Here is a 19,081-nt window from a genome sequence, read left to right on the forward strand (position 1 = left end):
GGGAGGGAGAACTGGAGGAGAGGCTTTGAAATACATTTAATTCTGCTTTCATATACTAGGGCTCTTTTATTTTGTTGATTTCTTGAAATCACAAATAAGCTAAAAATACATTTCCTTTCTTTGTGGTATTGGTAGTGGTGTGATTCTTCCCTTAAGAAACGTTTCTTGACTTGCTGTGTAAATAAAGAAATAATTTTACACAAGTGCTAATCAACACCTAGATAGTGTGCTGCTGGTCTGATTCCTGTGCTATATGTCTAGAAGACTTCATGATTCATCCTAATGTTAACAACAGTTTAGTCTCTTCATTTTGTGGAAGCTGTTTCTGGTGGTATGAGGTATTGTGTCTAGTAATAGTTTTCTGCTTTGCTTTTTTTAAAAGCCATGCTCCAAAGTGAGCAGCTCTGGTTCCAACACTTAGCCATATAGATAACAGGATGTCTTACTTCTGGATACAAGGGAGCATTGTCAACTCAGAATACTGCTTGTCACGTTCAAGTGTGTTATTTATTCATAGTGAGAGAATGCCTAGGAAGGCACACTTCTCATTTGTTCTCTTTTTCTTGTTACGATTGTTCAGATGATCTTAAATCAGTTTTCCTGCAGTGCAAAGTATTTGTCCTGATGCTTCTCTCTTTAGGCCTTGGCATTATGTGCAGAAAATTAATTGGCAGTGCTAAAAAAGCATATTTTTCTTTCAGGTTCAGGAGGTTATTTTGTTCCATGAGGAATGGTTGACTCTTCATAGTGTAAGAGGTATTCACTTCTCTCTGCTAGTGATGGAGAGGGCCTGAAGTTATTGAATGCCTCTCTTATTTAACATTAGCCAAATGTTCATCTCTGATGTCTCCTTGGATTTTGGAAAGCAGTAAACTGTGCAAGCACAACTTTCACTTTTAGTAGAGGAGTCAGTTCATTGTTAAAACTCATTTTGCCAGCAGTTTGATATTTAGTTTAGACCAGCAGTCTTGAAATCATTCCACGGACAGGAGTCTATTACTTGTTTTGAGAAGATTCAATTTTCAGTTCATCTACCTTATCACGGACTTTTAAAAGTAACTGATTTCTTTCCTACAAGATATTCTGTGTCTCTATTGGCACTGGCTGATTTGTGTGAGAAAAGAAGTGATTGGTTTTTAGGGCTGATTATTTTCCTTCCTGTGCACTTTCTAGGGTTCTTTTCTGCATGAAATTTTGTTGTAGCAAGTCCTTCAGACTATTTTTCATTAGTACAGAGATCTAGCAAAACAGGTTTACTTCCAATTTCTTTTTTTCTTCCATCTTATTTCAAGATTACGTCTCAAAACAAGGTGAATAACTGTTTTATGATGCAGTAGATCTCTGGGTTAATGGGCCACTAAGTGAAATAGTAGGCCATAGATAACTCTGGCATAGATAACTCTGTTAAATTTTCCCAGTTCTCTCTTCTTAGGCAGTTCTTGTATACAAGGTCCTGTTGTATTTTGAAGCCATAAGGTAAGAGCACAGCACAGGCCTGTAGCAAGTAGAGGGAGATGGGAAGTGCTGGACAGTGCAGGATTTTATAAGGCACAATGCTTCCTAATTGTGCAGCTGCTGTGGACAGTACAAACCCTGAAGGTAGAGGCCTCATGCCTTTGCAGGGGCACCATCCTGGAAAAATAGAAAAAAAGGATCATTGATGGTTGTTGAAGACACATTTTGACCTAACTTTATTTCTTCATCTAGCAATTTTTTTTCTTGTTCTGGTATTTCCTTTAATCTACTTCTGTGACTGTTCTTTCGGAAGACATACTGGCAAGGGGGCCCTTTAATATTAGGGGAATGTTTGAAATGTGTTCTCCTTGTTTTCAGAAACGGTGGAAGGAGCTCTCTAAGGAGGACCAAGCGCCAAGTTCCGAGCAGTCTCCTCCACACCCAACCAAAATAACCACAGAGAAGTACAATGGGAACAGCATAGGCCTGGAGAACAATGATCAGATGGAGAAAATAAACACTGACCTGTCTACTAAGGTTCAAGATATCACAGATGGGAACATTGAAAAGTAGGCAAGATAAAGAAACTTTTAAAAGGCAGATAGACTGTCTCAAAAGGCTGAATTATTAGGCTGCTTTTCTTATTGTAAAAACATTCAAGATCTTTCTGCAGTAGCAAGGGAGAACAGGTGGTATTTGACAGTCTTATTTAAGGATTTTTAAAACTACCACCTCAATGATTCCTTGTGATTTGGTTTTACTGTTCAGAAATCAAGAGAAGAAAAGCAAGTGTCTTTAACTGAAGCAGCTATATCTCACACTTTTCTTAACAGATTGTCAGTGAACTCTGCTGTGAAGTGTGAATGAGGTCCTAAAATTGTCCAGCATAATTTCATACTGATTTTTAAATACAATACTAACTTATGTTTCAAAAATGACATGGTTCCTCAGAAACACAAAGGTTTTATCACATACCACGTTCTGTGTCATGGTTGAAATTGTATCATTGGAGCCGTGTATTACCCTCTGTTCATGTTAAATCTACCTGCTGTGAGTAGTTTCCTGTGGTTTAGCTGTGTCAGGTGAATTTGCCTTTCTCCCAGGAATGTTGATGCCTCAGCTGGGAGGCACTTGGGCCTTCCTACATGTGGATTGCCAAGTGTTGATCCATAGCCAGAGATCCAAAAACTGGGCCAGGGCTGTGCCAAGCTGAGCCATGTGGTGTACAGAAGGAGGCAGGGTATGTCCCGAAGGGCTGCAGCCTGAGATGAGACACAGCAGTTCAATGTAGATAGGCTGGAATTGCAGAATAACTGCTAGCTCACCAAATGCCCCAATGAGTTTCTTTCTGTGTCTTCATGTGTGTTTTGAGAGAGAATGACAGCAATTCTGTAGTTGTTTGAAGGAGCCCTTTACAGGAAGGAGTAAGGCTATGGGGGTGTGTGTTAGAAGTCGGTCAAAGTTGGTTTTTGTGTCAGAGTTATGCTGTCTTAGAGATTTCGAGGGCACTTTTGGAGACATGAATTACAAAGTTGTCCTGTTAGTGTAACACACAGAACTTGGGTTTATTGTGTGTCTTTTATCAAGATCTGGTTTTCATCCTGAGATGAATACCATTAAACCTGCATGCAGCCGTGAGCAGGGGTGAGGGGTTGGAGTCAGTGTATCATTGAGACTGATGTGAACTCTGCAGTGGAGGTGCCTGTGTAAATACTGTGACACTTGCATGTGGTACCTGACTACATATAAAGGCAGCCTCCACACAAAACATCTCAGCCACCAAATGGGGCACAGACAGGAGTGAAAGACTCAGCTCAGATAATTTAACTAATTCTGTTCTCTCTCAAACTCATAGATGAAGTACTGTGTACATCTTTACATCTGTCATTTACTTATTCGTGAGGCTTCACTATCTGAAACTCTCTACATCAAGGTGGTTTAAACATAATAAAAGATTGTTTGATTTGGATTTTATATACTGCTGCTTTATATACTGCTGCTTTATATACATAGTTAACTGGTGGGTTAACTATTGGGAGTGTTGGAAAGAAGTTTGTTTTAATATTATAATAGCCTTTTCTCCCGTTCTTCAGTGTAAGATTCACCTTTTTTTCTTTTTAAGTTCTGTCCGAAAACGACTGCGGGAGGATAGAAGAGCAAACACAGCACAGAAGCTGCAGCAGATGAAGCAGAAGCTAAATGAGACTGAAAGAAAAAGAAAAAGGTGGTTATACTGGAAACCTATTCTCACTAAGATTGGGTTTGGTACACTGATTTTAGTTGCTTATTTTTGCTGGAAAATGTATTTTCAAGAACATTCCTTGTAAGTGTGACTGCTCCAATAACTGATTTTGCTGGAAGGTAATGAGTAGGGGTGTGACTTTAAGCATAAACTCCTTATTCCTGGAATGGGTACAGACTGTTACGTACAATAGAGAAGTGATGTAAACTTGATCTCATGTCGACATCTCAGGACTTTCCACTGCAGGTACTTAGAAAAATGAACCGCTGCCCCCCACAGAATTGATGGTTTTTGTTTAATATGAGCAGGTCCAAACTTGCTGCAACTGTTTATACACTTTTTAGCATGGTGTTCTACCAGATCTTGAACAAATGCTGAACCATGGAGGTTTAGCTACTGAAGGCTGTCTGGATTTAAATTTACATGCCTGACATAAGCAATAAACAGTGTTGTATCATTTACATTATTAATGCAAAGAAGTTATCCTTAAATATGTGTAATGTGTAATGTACTAGTGACATGAACATAAACATTTTATATTCTTATGACCTAGGATAAATATATTTTATAATTGCGTATTTAATCTTTTTGTAGTTCACTGTACTTTTAAAAGCTCAGTTTGTACAAATTTCTGACCAAAAGAATTTCATTTTGAAACTAAATGTAATAATACTTTGTGCATGAAAAGAATAGTGCAACCATTCCCCATATTTGACTTTCCAGTTTGAAATGAGCAGCTAGGGGTCTGATGAAGCACATGCCAATTTCTACTCTGTTAATTTGCATTCCTTATTTATTTTTTGTGGTTTTCATTATTTAAGACTTGGAATTTTTTTTAAAGGCTTTTGAGAACTTAGTCCCCACTGAAAGTCATACTATTGATTAATGTATTCAGACTTCAGCTACTATTTGAAGGCCAACATTGTTCAAGTTCTGACATTCCATTAAATGTAAAACATAGCATTTTGTGTGTTTATAGATTTCAATTGCTAGAAAGAATAAAATTAATTAATCAGTAATAGTTGTAGAAAACACATCAAAGGAAACGGTAGTTGAACTTCCAAGGGTGGCTCTAATAGAAAAGAAATGTTGGTAGTGTTCTGCCATACCCAGTGTTTTCAGCTGTATGAGCCACTTCAGTAGCTTCACAAAGGCTAGAACTGCTTTTCAGGTTCCCCAGCACTGTATTAGACATGCTAGTAAAACACTTAAAGACTAATATTTTGGGAGTATCTGTGCTACAGACCCTTTTAAATGGAGCACTCCCTTTCCATTACTTGAATAGTAACACTTTCTAAGTAGTAATTCAACACAAACCACTTTCTGCCCTTTAAATTACCTTTGAATACAGAGATGGTATATAGCTGAATGTAGCTTGTTGTTCAAGCTAGGATCTAGTAATTTGTAGGATTGGATTGTACTTTGAAATGGGAATTTTATTTATTCAAGCATTGCCTTGTTGGGTAACTTCAGAGAAGTTATGTTTTCTCCTTCCGTTTTCTAAGCTTGGTTGTTTTTCTGTTGGGTGTGGGGTCTTGGGGGGTTTTCTTCCACTCCCTTCCCCCATTTTGTAAAGCACTTCTTGGATTTACTGCTGAAAAATACTCAAAGAGCTGGATGATTATTTGCTCCTTATTCAAAGGAATTTACTTCAAAGTTTTCCAGTACGTCCAAGCTTGGTAGACACATACAAGGCATGGGTCCCAATTACTCTGACATTTACTACACAAAGCTAAGTACAGTTTACTCTTTAAAATTCTCATTTTGCAATAGCTAATGCTATTCTGGACTACGCTGTTTGTATAGTAAAAAAATGCTGAAGGGTCCAGATGAGGAAAACAAGTGTAGTTTCATGGAGTACTGGATTTGGGAAGTTGTGCGTCAGTAGAATAAGGCAGCTTGTTCCATGGCATTGCTGACCAACTGTGCAGCTTGAATAACAAAATGACTGCTGGGACATAGCACAGGCAGGCAGCTCATGTATTTTAAGATATTTCACAATTTTTACAACCACAGTAACTTTTAGCCAGCAAGAAGACTGTCAAAATATTTTTTTTTTTCTCCTTTAAATTGAGGATAGGTTTTTCAGTATCAGCTGTAATTGATAGTAGGTGTAAATGTATGTGCCTTATAAAGATATTTTGGTTATGGTAAAATACATGGAATGTAATTTAAATGCTTTTGTAACAGAAATATTCCAAATTTTATTCTAGATACTTTAAAGCAGCTAAGGAAAAAGTGCAGGTGAAACTTAGACTGATACCACACTGTTATTTATTGCCCTTCTTTTGGCATGAGGAGGATTTCCTGGGCTACCAGTATCCTACAGGCACTGAGCTCTAACTGCAGCTTGTCAAGCTGTCACTTAATTTTTTTTCCTGATTACATCTTCTAAATTTGGGCTTTTCCATTTTCTTGAACCTGAGTAAGCATTCCTCAGTTCAGGGTGGGGCAGGGCAGGGGGCAGCCAATTCAGATCACCTCATACTCTGTTACCTTCTTGATGCAATAAAGCAGGACTTGCACATTCAGCAGTTGTTCTGTAAAAGTTTGGTTCTGTGATTGCAAGTACCTTGGGAGTCTTAATAATTTAAGGAGGATGAACCAGTACAAGCCTTGGACAAAACTATTTTGAACAGTGAATTGTTCACAATAGTCTGAGAATAGTAAGGAAAATCAAATTATTGGTCTCTTTTTACATTCCAGGAAATAATTTGGATAAAAATCTTTCTGGTCCATCACTAATCCTTAAAACCCAAAATCTGGAGGATTGTTTTCCTTGCTGCACACTAAGCCCTTTTGATACTTTGTTATTCTGGAGGATTTCAATTTGCAGCATTTTTGCACAGCTTGGATGTTAAATAGGAACAAATATGGTCCAAAAGGAAAAACTGTCAATCCCAATCATCTCTATCATAGGAAATACTTAAAGAGTGAAATTGAAGGACGTGCCTTCTGACCCCACTCCTCTCCCCCTCCCTGATTTCTGGCAAACTGCTGCCTGGTCCCATGCTACTTCTAAAATGTCATTGGGCTCGATTCAAAATTGGTTTTGGTTTGGTTGGTGTTAGTTTTCACCCTTCTCTGGAAATGAATCAGTCAAAATATTTGATGCATAGTGGGCATCTCTTATTGAACATTTGGCTCTCAGATGAACACTTGTGTACAAATCAGGCACGTTTTCATAAAGAAATACCTAGCAAACATTTGGACCTCCGCTGCAAGGGGTTTGCAAGATTGGAATTAATCCTCTAGGTTTCCTATTTGTGTTCTTGATGCAGGGACAGTCCACTTAGTGACGGTACATCTGTATTTTCTTTGAAATGTATTAAGTAAAATAATTTAATTCAGTGTGAAATAGCAATTTGGAAAAACCTCTGGATTTGTTATGCAAGTGAGATGTTGCCAGTGAAATGTGGCTTATTCTGTTAAACCTCGAGTAATATGGTTTACTGACATCAGTTTATGTCCCTCTGAAAAGGGAAGAGGCGTAAATGTGTATGCATGTATGTGTGACTGGATCATGCAGGCGATGAAAAAGCCTGGTTAGCTTTATGTTTAATGAATGTAAACCAAATTATTTAGTTTGCTGTTTGGCATTATAGTAAAACCTGAGACACTTGAGGACTGCACGAGAAACTAAATTAACAATGACAAAAGAGGAAGTCTTCTGCAGAGCCGAGTGGCTTAAGCCAGAGGATGGTATTTGCAAAGGTGATGTGACACACAGTAGTCTTCCTGGGCCTTTTTGTTTGCCCCCAAAGTTTTAAGTCAGTCTTTCATTTTTATGTACAAAAAATAAACGTGTTCAAAATTGCATCTCTGTCTGAGTCTTTATTTAAATTGGAAGGATAAAAACTTGGAAGCCCTCTTTCAATGTGTCATAACTGGTGGAGGAAAACTGCTTTATGAATCAGTGTAGTGCTTGCAGAACTCAGACTCATTTTACCTGTAGTAGCTCGGGGGTGTGGTGCTGTGAACACCAAGGTCTCTTTCTGTAGACTCGCGGAGTAGAGCCTTCCCTTGCCTAAAAACAAAATGTCCAGTGCTGGGGTGTCTTTCTCACTACAGGAAATCTTTGCCTAGAAACAGTTACTTTCGAGCCGCTGTAGCAGGATTGGCCTCCAAAGCTGTAAGAGGCGATATATTTTGAGATGCAGCCTGCCATAATCCCTCTGAGGCCTAAGGAATCTTCTGCAGTGCTTGTGGTTACATGTGTGAGGAAGTGGTTTGCTGGACTGAGACCTGTACTTGAAACTCTCCAGCAAGGATGTGCCTTACACTGTAACATGGAAATACCTTCTGGAAAAGCAACGGCTTTCCAAGAGTACTTGCTCAGAGGCAGTAGTTGCTCCAGGGAACACAAGAGAAGCTGTTTGGTGTTGACAGTGAGCTGCAAACCCGCTGTCAGTTCTTAGCTCTTTTTTTTTTTGTTGTTGTTGTTGTTTTTTATCCCCGTACTCTGTACTGAATCGGTGACTTTCTTTTGGTTGTATGTCGCAGGCCGAGACTGACTGACACCTAAGCCTTCAAGACTTGTGAATATTCTGCAGCTATAAACTGCAAATTATTGACATGCAAAGCAAGACATGACCCCCCCCCCTCTTCGGGAACAAAAAGTGAGGTCTGTTAAGTACCAAGAAGACCTCAGTTATCTGTTTACAGCGTAAACTGCACCGAGGGGATGAAGACCACCAGCAGCGTGCGCTACTTTGCAAAACGAAATAATTTGCCATCTTGTGTTTTTATAATGCCTGTATTAATGTAGAAAGATGTAAAAGAAATAAATTAGGAAGTATTTTGTTTTGTACTGCCATTCTTATTGTATTTTTATACTTTTTGGCAGCATTAAATATTTTTTTAAATTGATGATGTGCTGTTGTGTGCGCGTTATGTTAGAGAGAACCTGTTAAGAGTGTCTGTTGTGGAAAAAGAAGGGTTTTGCCTTAAGGTTTCCTGATACCTGTTTTAACTGGAAAATGGCAAAATTATTAGTGTGCGCTTTATGCAGGTATTTTCATTAATGCTAAGTATTGTAGTTTGATTTAGGAGGAATTCTTGTACATTTCTTTTGTAATACACCACTAAGAATATTATATTAATAATCTGACCAGTTGGTTTGGTAATTCTTTTTATGTTTGCTATAAAATATGCACAAAATGTTCAGAGTAACTTTGTGATGGGAAAGTGTTCTGTTGGTGATGCTTTAAAGGGAAGAAAGAGGTTGAACCTGACCTCTCTTGACCCACAGTCCTGTGAAGTTAATGGGAGCTGAGGAACAAAAACGAAGTGCACAAAAGTCAATGGTGTCTGTAATTAAACAGGTTTTGGATTGTGCCATCACCCTGTGTTCTATGTACAGTATTTTCTTTCACATCTCCTACCTTCTGTCATTGTTGTCCTTGACATAGTCAGGATGGATTGGAAATGGGTAAGCCAGAGTGCTGCTTAAAGGAGTTCTTCCAACGAGGTCAGCAGGGTTTCCAGCCTTGTGCCTTCTGTAACAGAGCTGATCTCAATTCTGCACTTGTTCTCGGATGGTTTCAGATAAATCTTAACTCACAAAACAATGTATTTACTCTGACTGTCTAAAGAGGCATGTGGTGGGGTTTTACATGGCAGCAGCCTGAAATCTTATCAGAACTTGGTCTTGAGGCCCGTTCAAGAAAGCAGCGATATTCAGAGTTGTGTTGGACTTGAAGGGGAAGCTGAAGCAGGGGAGTACTTAATGCTATTACTTGAGCTAAAGGCACACTTGACACCATCCTGAAATAGTCTAAATTTCCAGTCTGGTTTGTCCAAATTTTTTTTTCCTTTACACGATTACCATTGTTCTGAGCCTATGCTGGAGGAGAAAACAACATTCTGACTTGATTCAGTTTTCATTTTCAAGTTGGTGCAGCTGTGAAACCAGGAGTGTTTATAACAAGAGATTAAGCTCTACCAAAACCACTGCAACAAACCCTGCTATTGTTGATTACAGGAACAGAGCCTGTTTATACCACTTGGGACATCTGTGGATAAGGCTTTCAGTGGTTCATGCCTTTTACCTTTAGCTATGGTTTAGGTTTTCATTATTCTCCCCCTCTTGGAGTTGAGTAAGCATGCAGTGCATGACTACTGGAAGTGTTCATGTACTGCCTTATTCTACCTCCTGCTATCACGTGCAACTAGTTTATCTTGTGGGGCATAAACAGCTGAATATCCTAATAAAAATGCTGATTGCCCTTAGTTTTTAAATGGTTTTCAGCTACTGAGATGCTGGAATAAAGTTGATGTCAGCCAAGTTGATGAATCGGCAAAGGAGATTGAGTAGTTCTAAAACCAGGGCTTTGTTGTGTTTTGTTGAATGCTGTCTTGTGACAGGAGAAGTCTTGCTTTCTGACCTCTGTACTTGTTTGGTTATTTCTACACAGACTCCAGTTCTTGACTACTGTTGAGAAAGTGTATTTAAAAAGGTGAAGGAAGGGGACAGAAAGGACCAAGTGCGTGTATAATTGTAGCCTTAAAAGAAATGGTGTTAAAATTATCAGACTTGTGAAAGGCATTTCTTTCCAAATGAAGAAGCTGTGATTTACTGACGGCCATTTCTTTTCTCCATGCTCAAGGGTGGTGTTGCAGAGGTGTTTTTATTTTTGCTGGTCATCTGAACAGCAGGGAAAAGGCACAGCCTTTGTCCTGCAGGAAGGTTTGGGAGCGTGCAGGGGCTGTGTTCACCTGTCCTGAGCACTGGAGGCAAGAGTGGCTCCGGGCCAAGGGCAGCGAACTGCCGGCCTTGGAGAAGCTGTGTCCTTGTTCCTCCCACAAGGATCCAACTGCCCTCTACCTTATTCTCAGGGAACAGGAAAGCCCTGAGGATTTTGTCTTTCAGAAAGTACTCTCAGTGTTCTCCTCCTTTTCGCTCGGCTGTGCCTCTTGAGGAGGTAGTGAACATCTTTGGCTCACTTAAGAAAAATACTGTGAAGCAAATAACACCCCTTTCATTGCTTCTGTCTGGTCCTTCAGTCCCTCAAGACTTCATTTCCTCTCCTCCTCTATATACACCTCATAGTCACTTGGCTCAATTTGAATATGGTTATTTTTCCAACTAGCTTTAGGCTTATCAGACTTGCCTTGTGCTACACTTGGCCTTTTGTCTACATTGCCTGACTGCATCTGCATTTTGACTCGTCACCTTACCAGTCTGGATACCTGTGGGAGCTCCTAAATATATATTTAGGTTAATTCTCACTTTTCAACTCTAGAACTGACCATCTTGCATCCATGGTTTAAAGTTGTTTTTAAATCAGCTGATGTGACCAAGCACTTCCAAAAAGGTCAAAACTGAACACATAACTAAATACTATAGTGCAACAGGTACCATGACAAACATGGAACATGTGAACCGTCCATCACACAGCTGCTCTCTCAGACTAAGCCTGTAAAATACACAGATACAAGACTGCCTGATATCAGACAAGGTTTCCCGATTCCTTTATATTTCAGGGCACTGCATTAATGTTCAGTCTAAGGCGGCTCATTGACCTAGAAAGCTTTAGTTTCAGCATCTGGAAATGGAGCGGAAGCCTGGAAAAGAGAGGCTTAGGGGTAACCTAATTGTGGCCTCCCAGTTCCCAGAGGGACCCTACAAGAGAGACGGACTTTCTAAAAGGGCATGTAGTGAAAGGATAAAGGGAAATGGCTTCAAACTAAGAGTAGGTTTAGGTTGGGTATTAGGAGGAAATATTTTACTTTTAGCTTGGTGAGGCACAGGCTAAAGTTGCCCAGAAAAGTTGTAGATGCCTCATCCTTGGAAGTGTTTAAGACCAGGTTGGCTGGGGCTCTAAGCAACCTGGTCTAGTGGAGAGTGTCCCTGCCTACAGCAGTGGGGTTGGAACTAGAGGATCTCTTGGATCAGGATCCCTTCCAACCCACACCGTTTACAACTCTTTGTAGACAGAAAAGACAGAACAGGCTGTTACACTGTTTGCAGTCTCCCCTGTTGAAACTACCACAACAGCACTGAGAAAAGCAGGCAAAACCAGATCACTTCTGACCTTCACTTACCTCACCAGGAAGTCTTGAAAAAAAAGTTAAGATCCACAGTTGACGTGGAAGTGGAGGGTTTTATCTTCCAAGAAAATACATACCTACACATCACTTTCAGTTCTCAGCTGCATTAAAAAGAAGCACCGTAAGCTTGTCCATGGCAGTAACACTTAACCAGGGAAAAAAGTTTCTTAAAAAATATTTTATTAGAAAAAACTTCCAACCAAAGTTACTCAATAAACAACTGTACAAAACATAGTTCTTTGGTGAGTTTGTGAAAGTTACCTTAATTTCTTTAGCTACCCACATACACAAAAGGAATTTTTCTTAAATAAAGCATTTATGTAGACACCAAAGCAAGCTGCTGCTCCTTGGCTATTACTGTGTAATCCCCACCTCAAGGGACATCTGCGACTGCACACATGACTCACAGCGAGTTCAGAGCTGATCAGAAGAGGGCAGGTGGGAGACCATTGCCAAAAAGTAGGCGCCAAGAACTCGGTATCTTCCACTGTGAAGAAGGATCTGTGGAATTGTTGCTCTGCAACAAACCCAGAATATTTAAGTATTAAGTAGTAATGATGTAACTGGGTATTAAAATAATGGGCAGCAGTACAAATGTCAGTGTCATGGTGGGTTGCTTTAGAGAAGGGCACTGGAAGAGACAACTCAATCAAACCTTTACACAATTTTTGCCCACACCTGTCAAACAAAAGAACTGGTGTTCAGATTTGTTTTTTCAGGTGAGGAAACTCCCAGTGAGATTTTAATACAAATATGTATTTTATTTGGCATATTCTTGATCACCAAGAGCCAAAATGAACCCATCTGGACTGAAGAAAAATAAAAATAATGGAGATAGAATATGACAGCAAGAACTTTAGATGAAACAGTACTTACTTCACTTTTAATTAGCTGGAGCCATTCATTAAGATAGTTAACAAGAACAAATGCATCAGGGATGTTGTCTCCTTCTGAGCAAAATTTCAGAAGAACTGCCATTTGGATTCCCTCTGAACAGCTGCAACAAAAATGACCATGCATTTATATTTAGTTTTTAGATCCAGAATAATTATATTAATGTTTTAAGAGCAGCAACAATATGCATGTATCTTGTGAAAAACCAAAACGGAAAAATGTATGTGTGTGTATATATATATTCTTTTTCCTCCAGATCACATTTTCACACTTCATGCTTTTTGCTTAGTCTTGAATTTGTTCTTTACTTTGCAAGGCACAAATCCTACATCTTGCAAAAGTATTCAGGCCTTTTACATACTTAGTTTGCACTTTTGTGCTGGTGAGGTGCCTATACACATCCTTTCATACAATCTCTCCTTATCTTTCTGTGTGTTTGAAACCAGCAGTTTTGCAGGCTGCATATCACTACTTCACTTGGAATATTCTTATTTTCTATTTAGATATTAAGATGGTTATTTTTAATTTTTTTACCTCAAATCCTGGCAGTTTTTTTCATTTGCAATTTTATATTGTTTCCATTCTTAAGTCAGTATAAATGTAAGCATGGTATTAGTAACTTTGCTGCTGTTGAATGCAACAGTGTGGTCAGGTGTCAAAAGCAGTAATTAAAAAATAACAGTCAATTTTCCACTGAACACAACCCATCTTTTGCAGAAACACACAGTTGTGCTATAAGTAAGTATTCGTTTCTAAAATTAAAAAACTCCGCTTTCAGCACAACTTCTGATGCACACACCTTTTAACAGAACACCCACATCTCATTTCTTTTTCTAGGCCTGAAACCTTAACTCATTCATAGCGCTCAGAATTGTTTGCAGATTTTTGGGGTTTTTTGTATAACTGACGTTGGAACCATTTGCCCCAGGAAACAGTTTTAGTTAAAAGTAGCACAGGTACAGGAATTCTACTATTTACAAATTGTGACTTGGATAATATCAGATAACAGACTGATTGTGATCATAACTGTAAAGACTTTATTATTTTCCTTTAGCCTATTCCCTTATATTTTTATCTTATTCTAACTTTATGATCCAGGACTCTCTACTTCTCTTCCTCTTAATTATGGGCCTGACCTGAAAGAAATTCTACTCCTGTAAAGCCCTGTTCTATAAACAGAAGGACTTTTCTTTCCCTATAACATAGCAGTTTATAAGATAATTTTACCCAAGTCCTAAAAACAAGACTTCTGAGATCTCTCTGTGCTTATCTTTAGACAACTCACCTCTCAGTAAACAACAGTTTTGTGATTCCACCTCCAGGTATATGCAGAACTTTGTCTGTATTATTTATTCCAGGATAAGCTGCTACTTTTTCCATTTCTTTCCAGTTTAGCTCCTTCATGCGGCCTCCAACTGCTTTCTCCAGATCAGGTGTGAGCAGGTAGCGCAGTGGTGTCCTAGAAACAAGTCAAGGATGCATTCAGTCTGCCAAGGAAGGACACTGCCCCAATTATCACTTGTGGCAGACAGAAGATGCCAGCACTGAGGACCTCACACCTGCAGGGAAGAAATGCTCTGACATTCTCTCCCTCTTCAGATCAAAGTTAGAGATTAAGTCTGTGGCCTCAAAACTGTACAAACTATTCAACTTTATGCCACAAATAGAATTTAGGTACCCTTTCAGGGGCTCAAATAACTGGCAAGTGCCAAACACATAAGCACCTAAATAGGGAAACTGCTTATGTTTGCTAAAATAATTTACAAATAAAATGTGCTTTTTCTTCCTTCAGATAGGAGGTGATTAATTAAAAACCTGTTAGGGTAAACTTGGACTTCACCATGATACAGTATTTTTAGTAAGCTCACACTACTAATACATTCAGACTTTAGTCAAGTTAAAAGTATTTTCTGAATGCACTACCCTCACTCTTTAGTAAATCTGCTATAAGGGAGTTGTTCTGTGGTGCTGAGGGAGCTGGGAGGGTTTAAATCACAACTTATGAGTTAGACCTCATCAAATAACCATCAGTCCCTCTCATTTCATTCCATGTTAGCTGGCCATCCTGCAGTTGTATGGATCTACTGCTATATCTGAGACATGCATAGATCTAAGCCTCCTTTGAGGCCCTATACATTTATAGAGCCTGAGGATAACAACTGCAGAAATGCTGGTCTTACTTGGAGAAGTACTGATTTTATTTATTTCTCATTAAATCACCAATTAGGATGCCCTCAATCATCAAGAAATGCCTGTGGTTTTTTGGATGGGTAATATCTAATAAAAAAATACTGCAATTGCATCCTTGCAGTTGCCTCCCAACAAGTAACTTCCTATTAAAAAAAAAAGAATGACAACTTACTGTATCAAAGAAAACCTTTCAAATGTAGAATGATGACAAAGAGGTCAGAAACAAACCAATACTGCTATCAACTATTAAAAATCTAACTTGTGACCTATATGTCAGCAGTTAATCCCTGACATTGCCTGCAGCCACAGCAAGTTAAAACTGAGGCAATGCAGGCTAAATGCAATTTGCTTACAGCTTTTCATTTGATCAGTACTTCTGACAGTAGTAACCCAGAAAATTCAGTGACTTATGCTGTAATATGTCATTTTTAACAGTATACTAAGCATTTTATGACCAATGCACACATGCAAGCAAAAGCACCTGCCAAAAGTACTCAAGACATGGAAGTAGAGGGAAATATGTCAGTCAAAAAAAAAAACCCAGAAACATCAGTTAGGTCTTTTAAGGACACAAACATACCCCAAAAGTTGCTCATCATCACGCTGGTACGCGTGGCTGCTGGACAGAAGGACAACCCTGGCACATTTGCTGCTCTTCACCCAAGAAAGCAGGGTTTCACAGAATGGCCTGTACTTGTTCTTCATGCAAAGACACAGATAAAAAAGTGAAAAATTTAATATGTCCTTAACAATACTAGGTGTTACATATAAGGTTTAGCAGTGATGTAAATTATTCTTCATGTCCACTTAGTCTTCAGCCCCAGATATATTAGAAAGCAGAGAACTGCCCTGGTTGTTTATTTAAGCAAAACTACATGTAGAATTACAAGAACTATCATTAAGACCATGTCAAGAACAATGGTACCACCTGTTTTGTGTGCCATTAATATCAAAGGAAAAAGCTTTAGAGCAAGATGGGATGGCAGGATCACACAGTATTTTTCCACACTTTGAACTGCTAAAATACTGCACCACAATTTTCTTTTCTGTGATGGCATTCTGCTTATTTTAAATTACAGCCACTGCCCAGTTAATGAGTAATACTAAATTCCTCATTTTTACCAAATGAACGTTGTTTAAATGAATACAGAATACTATGAAATAATTAAATTGGCATAACACAAAAAAGAATAAAGCTATTACAAAGAACACAGAAAAATTATAAATGTAAAGGAAAAAAAATAAACAACCCCCAGACCATTTTGTATTTTCATGACTCTTAATAACTAAGGAGATATTTACACTAAAATCTACCAACACAGGCAGGAAAAACAAGCTTGGAAAAACAAAATGCTGAAATTGATGATGCAAAATGCCTCAGCGAATGCAGAAATCAGTAAAACTTTACCAACTGCAGAAGGTGTTACATCATGAAGTAGAAAAATACTTTTGCCAGGCCACTTAGTATTTGCCAGCAGAACTATTCAAACCAAACAGTGAAGTAAAAACAATCGATGAACATACATACCTTTATAAAAGGGGATCTGATTTGCAGAACTACAAGTTTCTTTGAAGGTAAGGAGTACACTACAAGAAGAAATCATTGTCTTATTAAGCAGAAACTGAGAAAGATATCTGGGTTTAAATATATCAAGAATTAGCCCACTTACAAACTTTAGGATAGTAAAGTAAACCTTTCAGCTATCAATTCATATGGGAGAGCTTGACAACATCCACTGTGTTAAAAACACATATTTCTGTGCATTGTACTTTCAGTTGTATTAAATTTAAGGACTGAATTATGAAACATATATGAGGATTTGCCTCCTGTAATGATTCAGATAATGTATGCATCTTTGCAAAGATTGCCATATTATTCTGAAATTTCTGTGATTTAAGAGGGTGAAAAAAAAAGAGATACAATGATCAATGTAGGGAAAGAAATTAAGAATTTGTAGGGGGGGTGGGAGAAACATTACACAGGGAAAAATGCAGAGGTATGTAGGAAAGAAGAAGAGTGGATAAGTATCCTTCTAAATCAGAAATTCAACTTGTAATCCAATAATTTATTTTAAGTATGTGCACAGTTGATATTGCTTTGGATTAACACCACAGAGAGTTTTGGCTGCACTACAGTATGGCTCAAATTAAACATTTCTTACTGGTTCTAAATGTCAAATTGGTTTTCCAAAATAACAACAGGAACAGTTTCCTTTGTGAAGTGTGATTACATTCCTATCTGTAGGTTTCTGCAGCTGTTATTACTGCGCTTAATTTAAGCACATCAGCAAAATTTAACAACAACAAAAAAAGTAAATGTGATGTTCTTGTATCTTATGCCCCTTGCAAATGCTTTCAGCATTCAATACCCACCTTCAGCATTTATACTCAGCTCCACTGAGTTTTCCTCTGCTGTTGCATATGGGTTATTTCCAACCATTGGCACCAGGCAATCGGTGTAGAAGTAACCAACTTTAGCCATGTCAAGTGTGGAAATCACCAGATCTATTGCCAACTGGCCGACATTCCCCACGGACACTGCTGGCTGAAGTAACAGAACGCACCGAATTACAGTGTGCTTTATGGATGGCATAAGGTGCTCTTCAAATAGTGGAAGCTTAAAATCTGGTCAAACATGATTTCTAAAAGTGGCCGCTCATCCTCTGGCAAAGGTGACTATTCCCTACCAGAAGAATTGGTAAATACAGGATTTGGTCTGTGTCTGACAAAAAACATCCTGGCCACTTCTGTGAGTAATCCTGTCTCATTGTAAATGGAAAGAACAGCTTGGAAACTTACCTCCTTCCCCACATTTTTGGATTGAGAGTAGGTAAAAGCCACTCAAGCAGCTGATGTGAGACTGGCAAAGCTCATATGATGCCCAAAGGCAGCTCTGGTATTACATATTAAGCCTCTAAATCTCAGACTGACTCACAAACAAGAGTAGGTTGTTTTACATATTTTTTAAGGATGAAAATTATAAGGATGCCCTTAAAGTAATTTCATAGGAATTGCTGTGGGTTATCATCAATCGGGGCAGATACTGACCTAATATGATGGGACGGAAAGAGAAAGTCAAGAGTCTGTGTTCTTCCAAAGAAACTATTACAGGAAGACAACCATAAAACGTTCGGTTGCTTTCCTCTAATTTATAATCAAATCTAAGAATTGCTGCTGCTGCTGCCCATTGGGGAAAGACACGGGATTTGAGGCTGACAGAAGGTGAAAGAGGCCGCGGCAGCACTGAAGCGTCCCCACGTCCCGGCTGGCAGCCAGCTCCCCGCCCGCCCCAGGCGAGCAGCTGGGCAGTGATGTGTTTCCTGCTGCTCGTCAGCTGACCGGGGATGACTTCCTGCACAGCCTGCGCAGTCATGCCGGGCTCCGCAGCCCTGCCTGGGAAGCGATGGGGGTCCCTGCGGCGAACCCAGCAAGGGCAGAAATGACGGCGTTTGCCCCTCCGCAGCCTGCGCTGGAGCTCCCGTCCCACACTGGCATCGTCACCCCGGGCACGCGACCTGACACTGATGTCACACCATGTGTGAAAGCAATAAAAACACTTCCTAAAACAATCCCAACCCGAGATTTAAATGTAGCAGAATGATTTTTTTTTTTTTTTAACACTGGGAACATTTATATATCGCATCTAAATGAAAAAAATCCCAAGCTTTTATTATTGCAGTGACAACCCACGGGTGCTGCAAATACAGGAAATATGGGCGCATTAATTTTTAGAGCAACAGCATGTAGCTATAGCTCCGAAATAGCATATAGCTATTGCTCTAAATTAAAATGGAGCTGTTGCAGCTCGGCACGGATCGTCTTAACAGGGGCAAACCCGGGGTTCTGAGGAGGGAGAAGTTGACAGAAACGGAGAAGACCGCGCTAAGCTCTGCTGCAGACAGAGCCCTCCAAACCCTCTTTTCCCCGGCCGAACACCCCACAGGTGCCACACACACCGCCTGCCCTGAGCCTTCTCCGCTTATCCCGCAGCCAAGTACCCAGGGACAACCCTCGGGCAGGGCAGGGAGAGACACCAGAACCCCCCATGTCCCGTCCCACAGGACCGGAGCGGAGCCCTCAGCACAGGGACCGCGGGCAGCGACGCCTCAAACCCACCGAGGGCGGGGGAAAGGGGAAGCAGGAGCGTGACTCACCATGAGCAGAGTGAAGCCTTGAAAGTCGGGGGCGGCGGAGCCCCCGCCGCGGTCGCACGGAATGAACATGCCGGCCGAGAAGGGAGGAGAAAGC

At 39.7% G+C, this 19,081-nt stretch overlaps 2 protein-coding genes across 5 annotated transcripts in view; one reads left to right on the forward strand and one right to left on the reverse strand.

Annotated features, from left to right (window-relative positions):
• Positions 1 to 9,040, forward strand: part of PTPN2 (protein tyrosine phosphatase non-receptor type 2) — a 30,544-nt gene extending 21,504 nt beyond the window's left edge. For 2 of the 3 annotated variants that reach the window (XM_053971087.1, XM_053971103.1), the window contains 3 exons: positions 1,834 to 2,024; positions 3,578 to 3,679; positions 5,911 to 7,514. In XM_053971087.1, coding sequence (XP_053827062.1) covers positions 1,834 to 2,024; positions 3,578 to 3,679; positions 5,911 to 6,040 — 423 coding nt within the window. In that variant the 3' untranslated portion in view covers positions 6,041 to 7,514. Of the gene's footprint in view, positions 1 to 1,833; positions 2,025 to 3,577; positions 3,680 to 5,910; positions 7,515 to 8,200 lie in introns of those variants that run through there. The other variant, XM_053971094.1, reaches the window with a different exon arrangement.
• Positions 9,041 to 11,911: 2,871 nt separating this feature from the next.
• On the reverse strand, positions 11,912 to 19,069 carry PSMG2 (proteasome assembly chaperone 2). 2 transcript variants are annotated; one of them, XM_053984937.1, is made up of 7 exons: positions 18,988 to 19,069; positions 17,207 to 17,378; positions 16,362 to 16,420; positions 15,414 to 15,532; positions 13,929 to 14,102; positions 12,626 to 12,746; positions 11,912 to 12,236 (listed from the first exon to the last, which is right to left on the reverse strand). In XM_053984937.1, exons 1-7 carry the CDS (start codon positions 19,054 to 19,056, stop codon positions 12,174 to 12,176), a joined length of 777 nt encoding a protein of 258 aa, XP_053840912.1. In that variant the 5' UTR covers positions 19,057 to 19,069; the 3' UTR covers positions 11,912 to 12,173. The 2 variants fall into 2 exon arrangements, with proteins under 2 accessions (XP_053840912.1, XP_053840902.1); XM_053984927.1 differs by having other exon boundaries at positions 11,912 to 12,266.
• Positions 19,070 to 19,081: the final 12 nt, after the last annotated feature.

Source organism: Vidua macroura, chromosome 1, assembly GCF_024509145.1.
Source record: "Vidua macroura isolate BioBank_ID:100142 chromosome 1, ASM2450914v1, whole genome shotgun sequence".
NCBI lineage: Eukaryota > Metazoa > Chordata > Aves > Passeriformes > Viduidae > Vidua > Vidua macroura.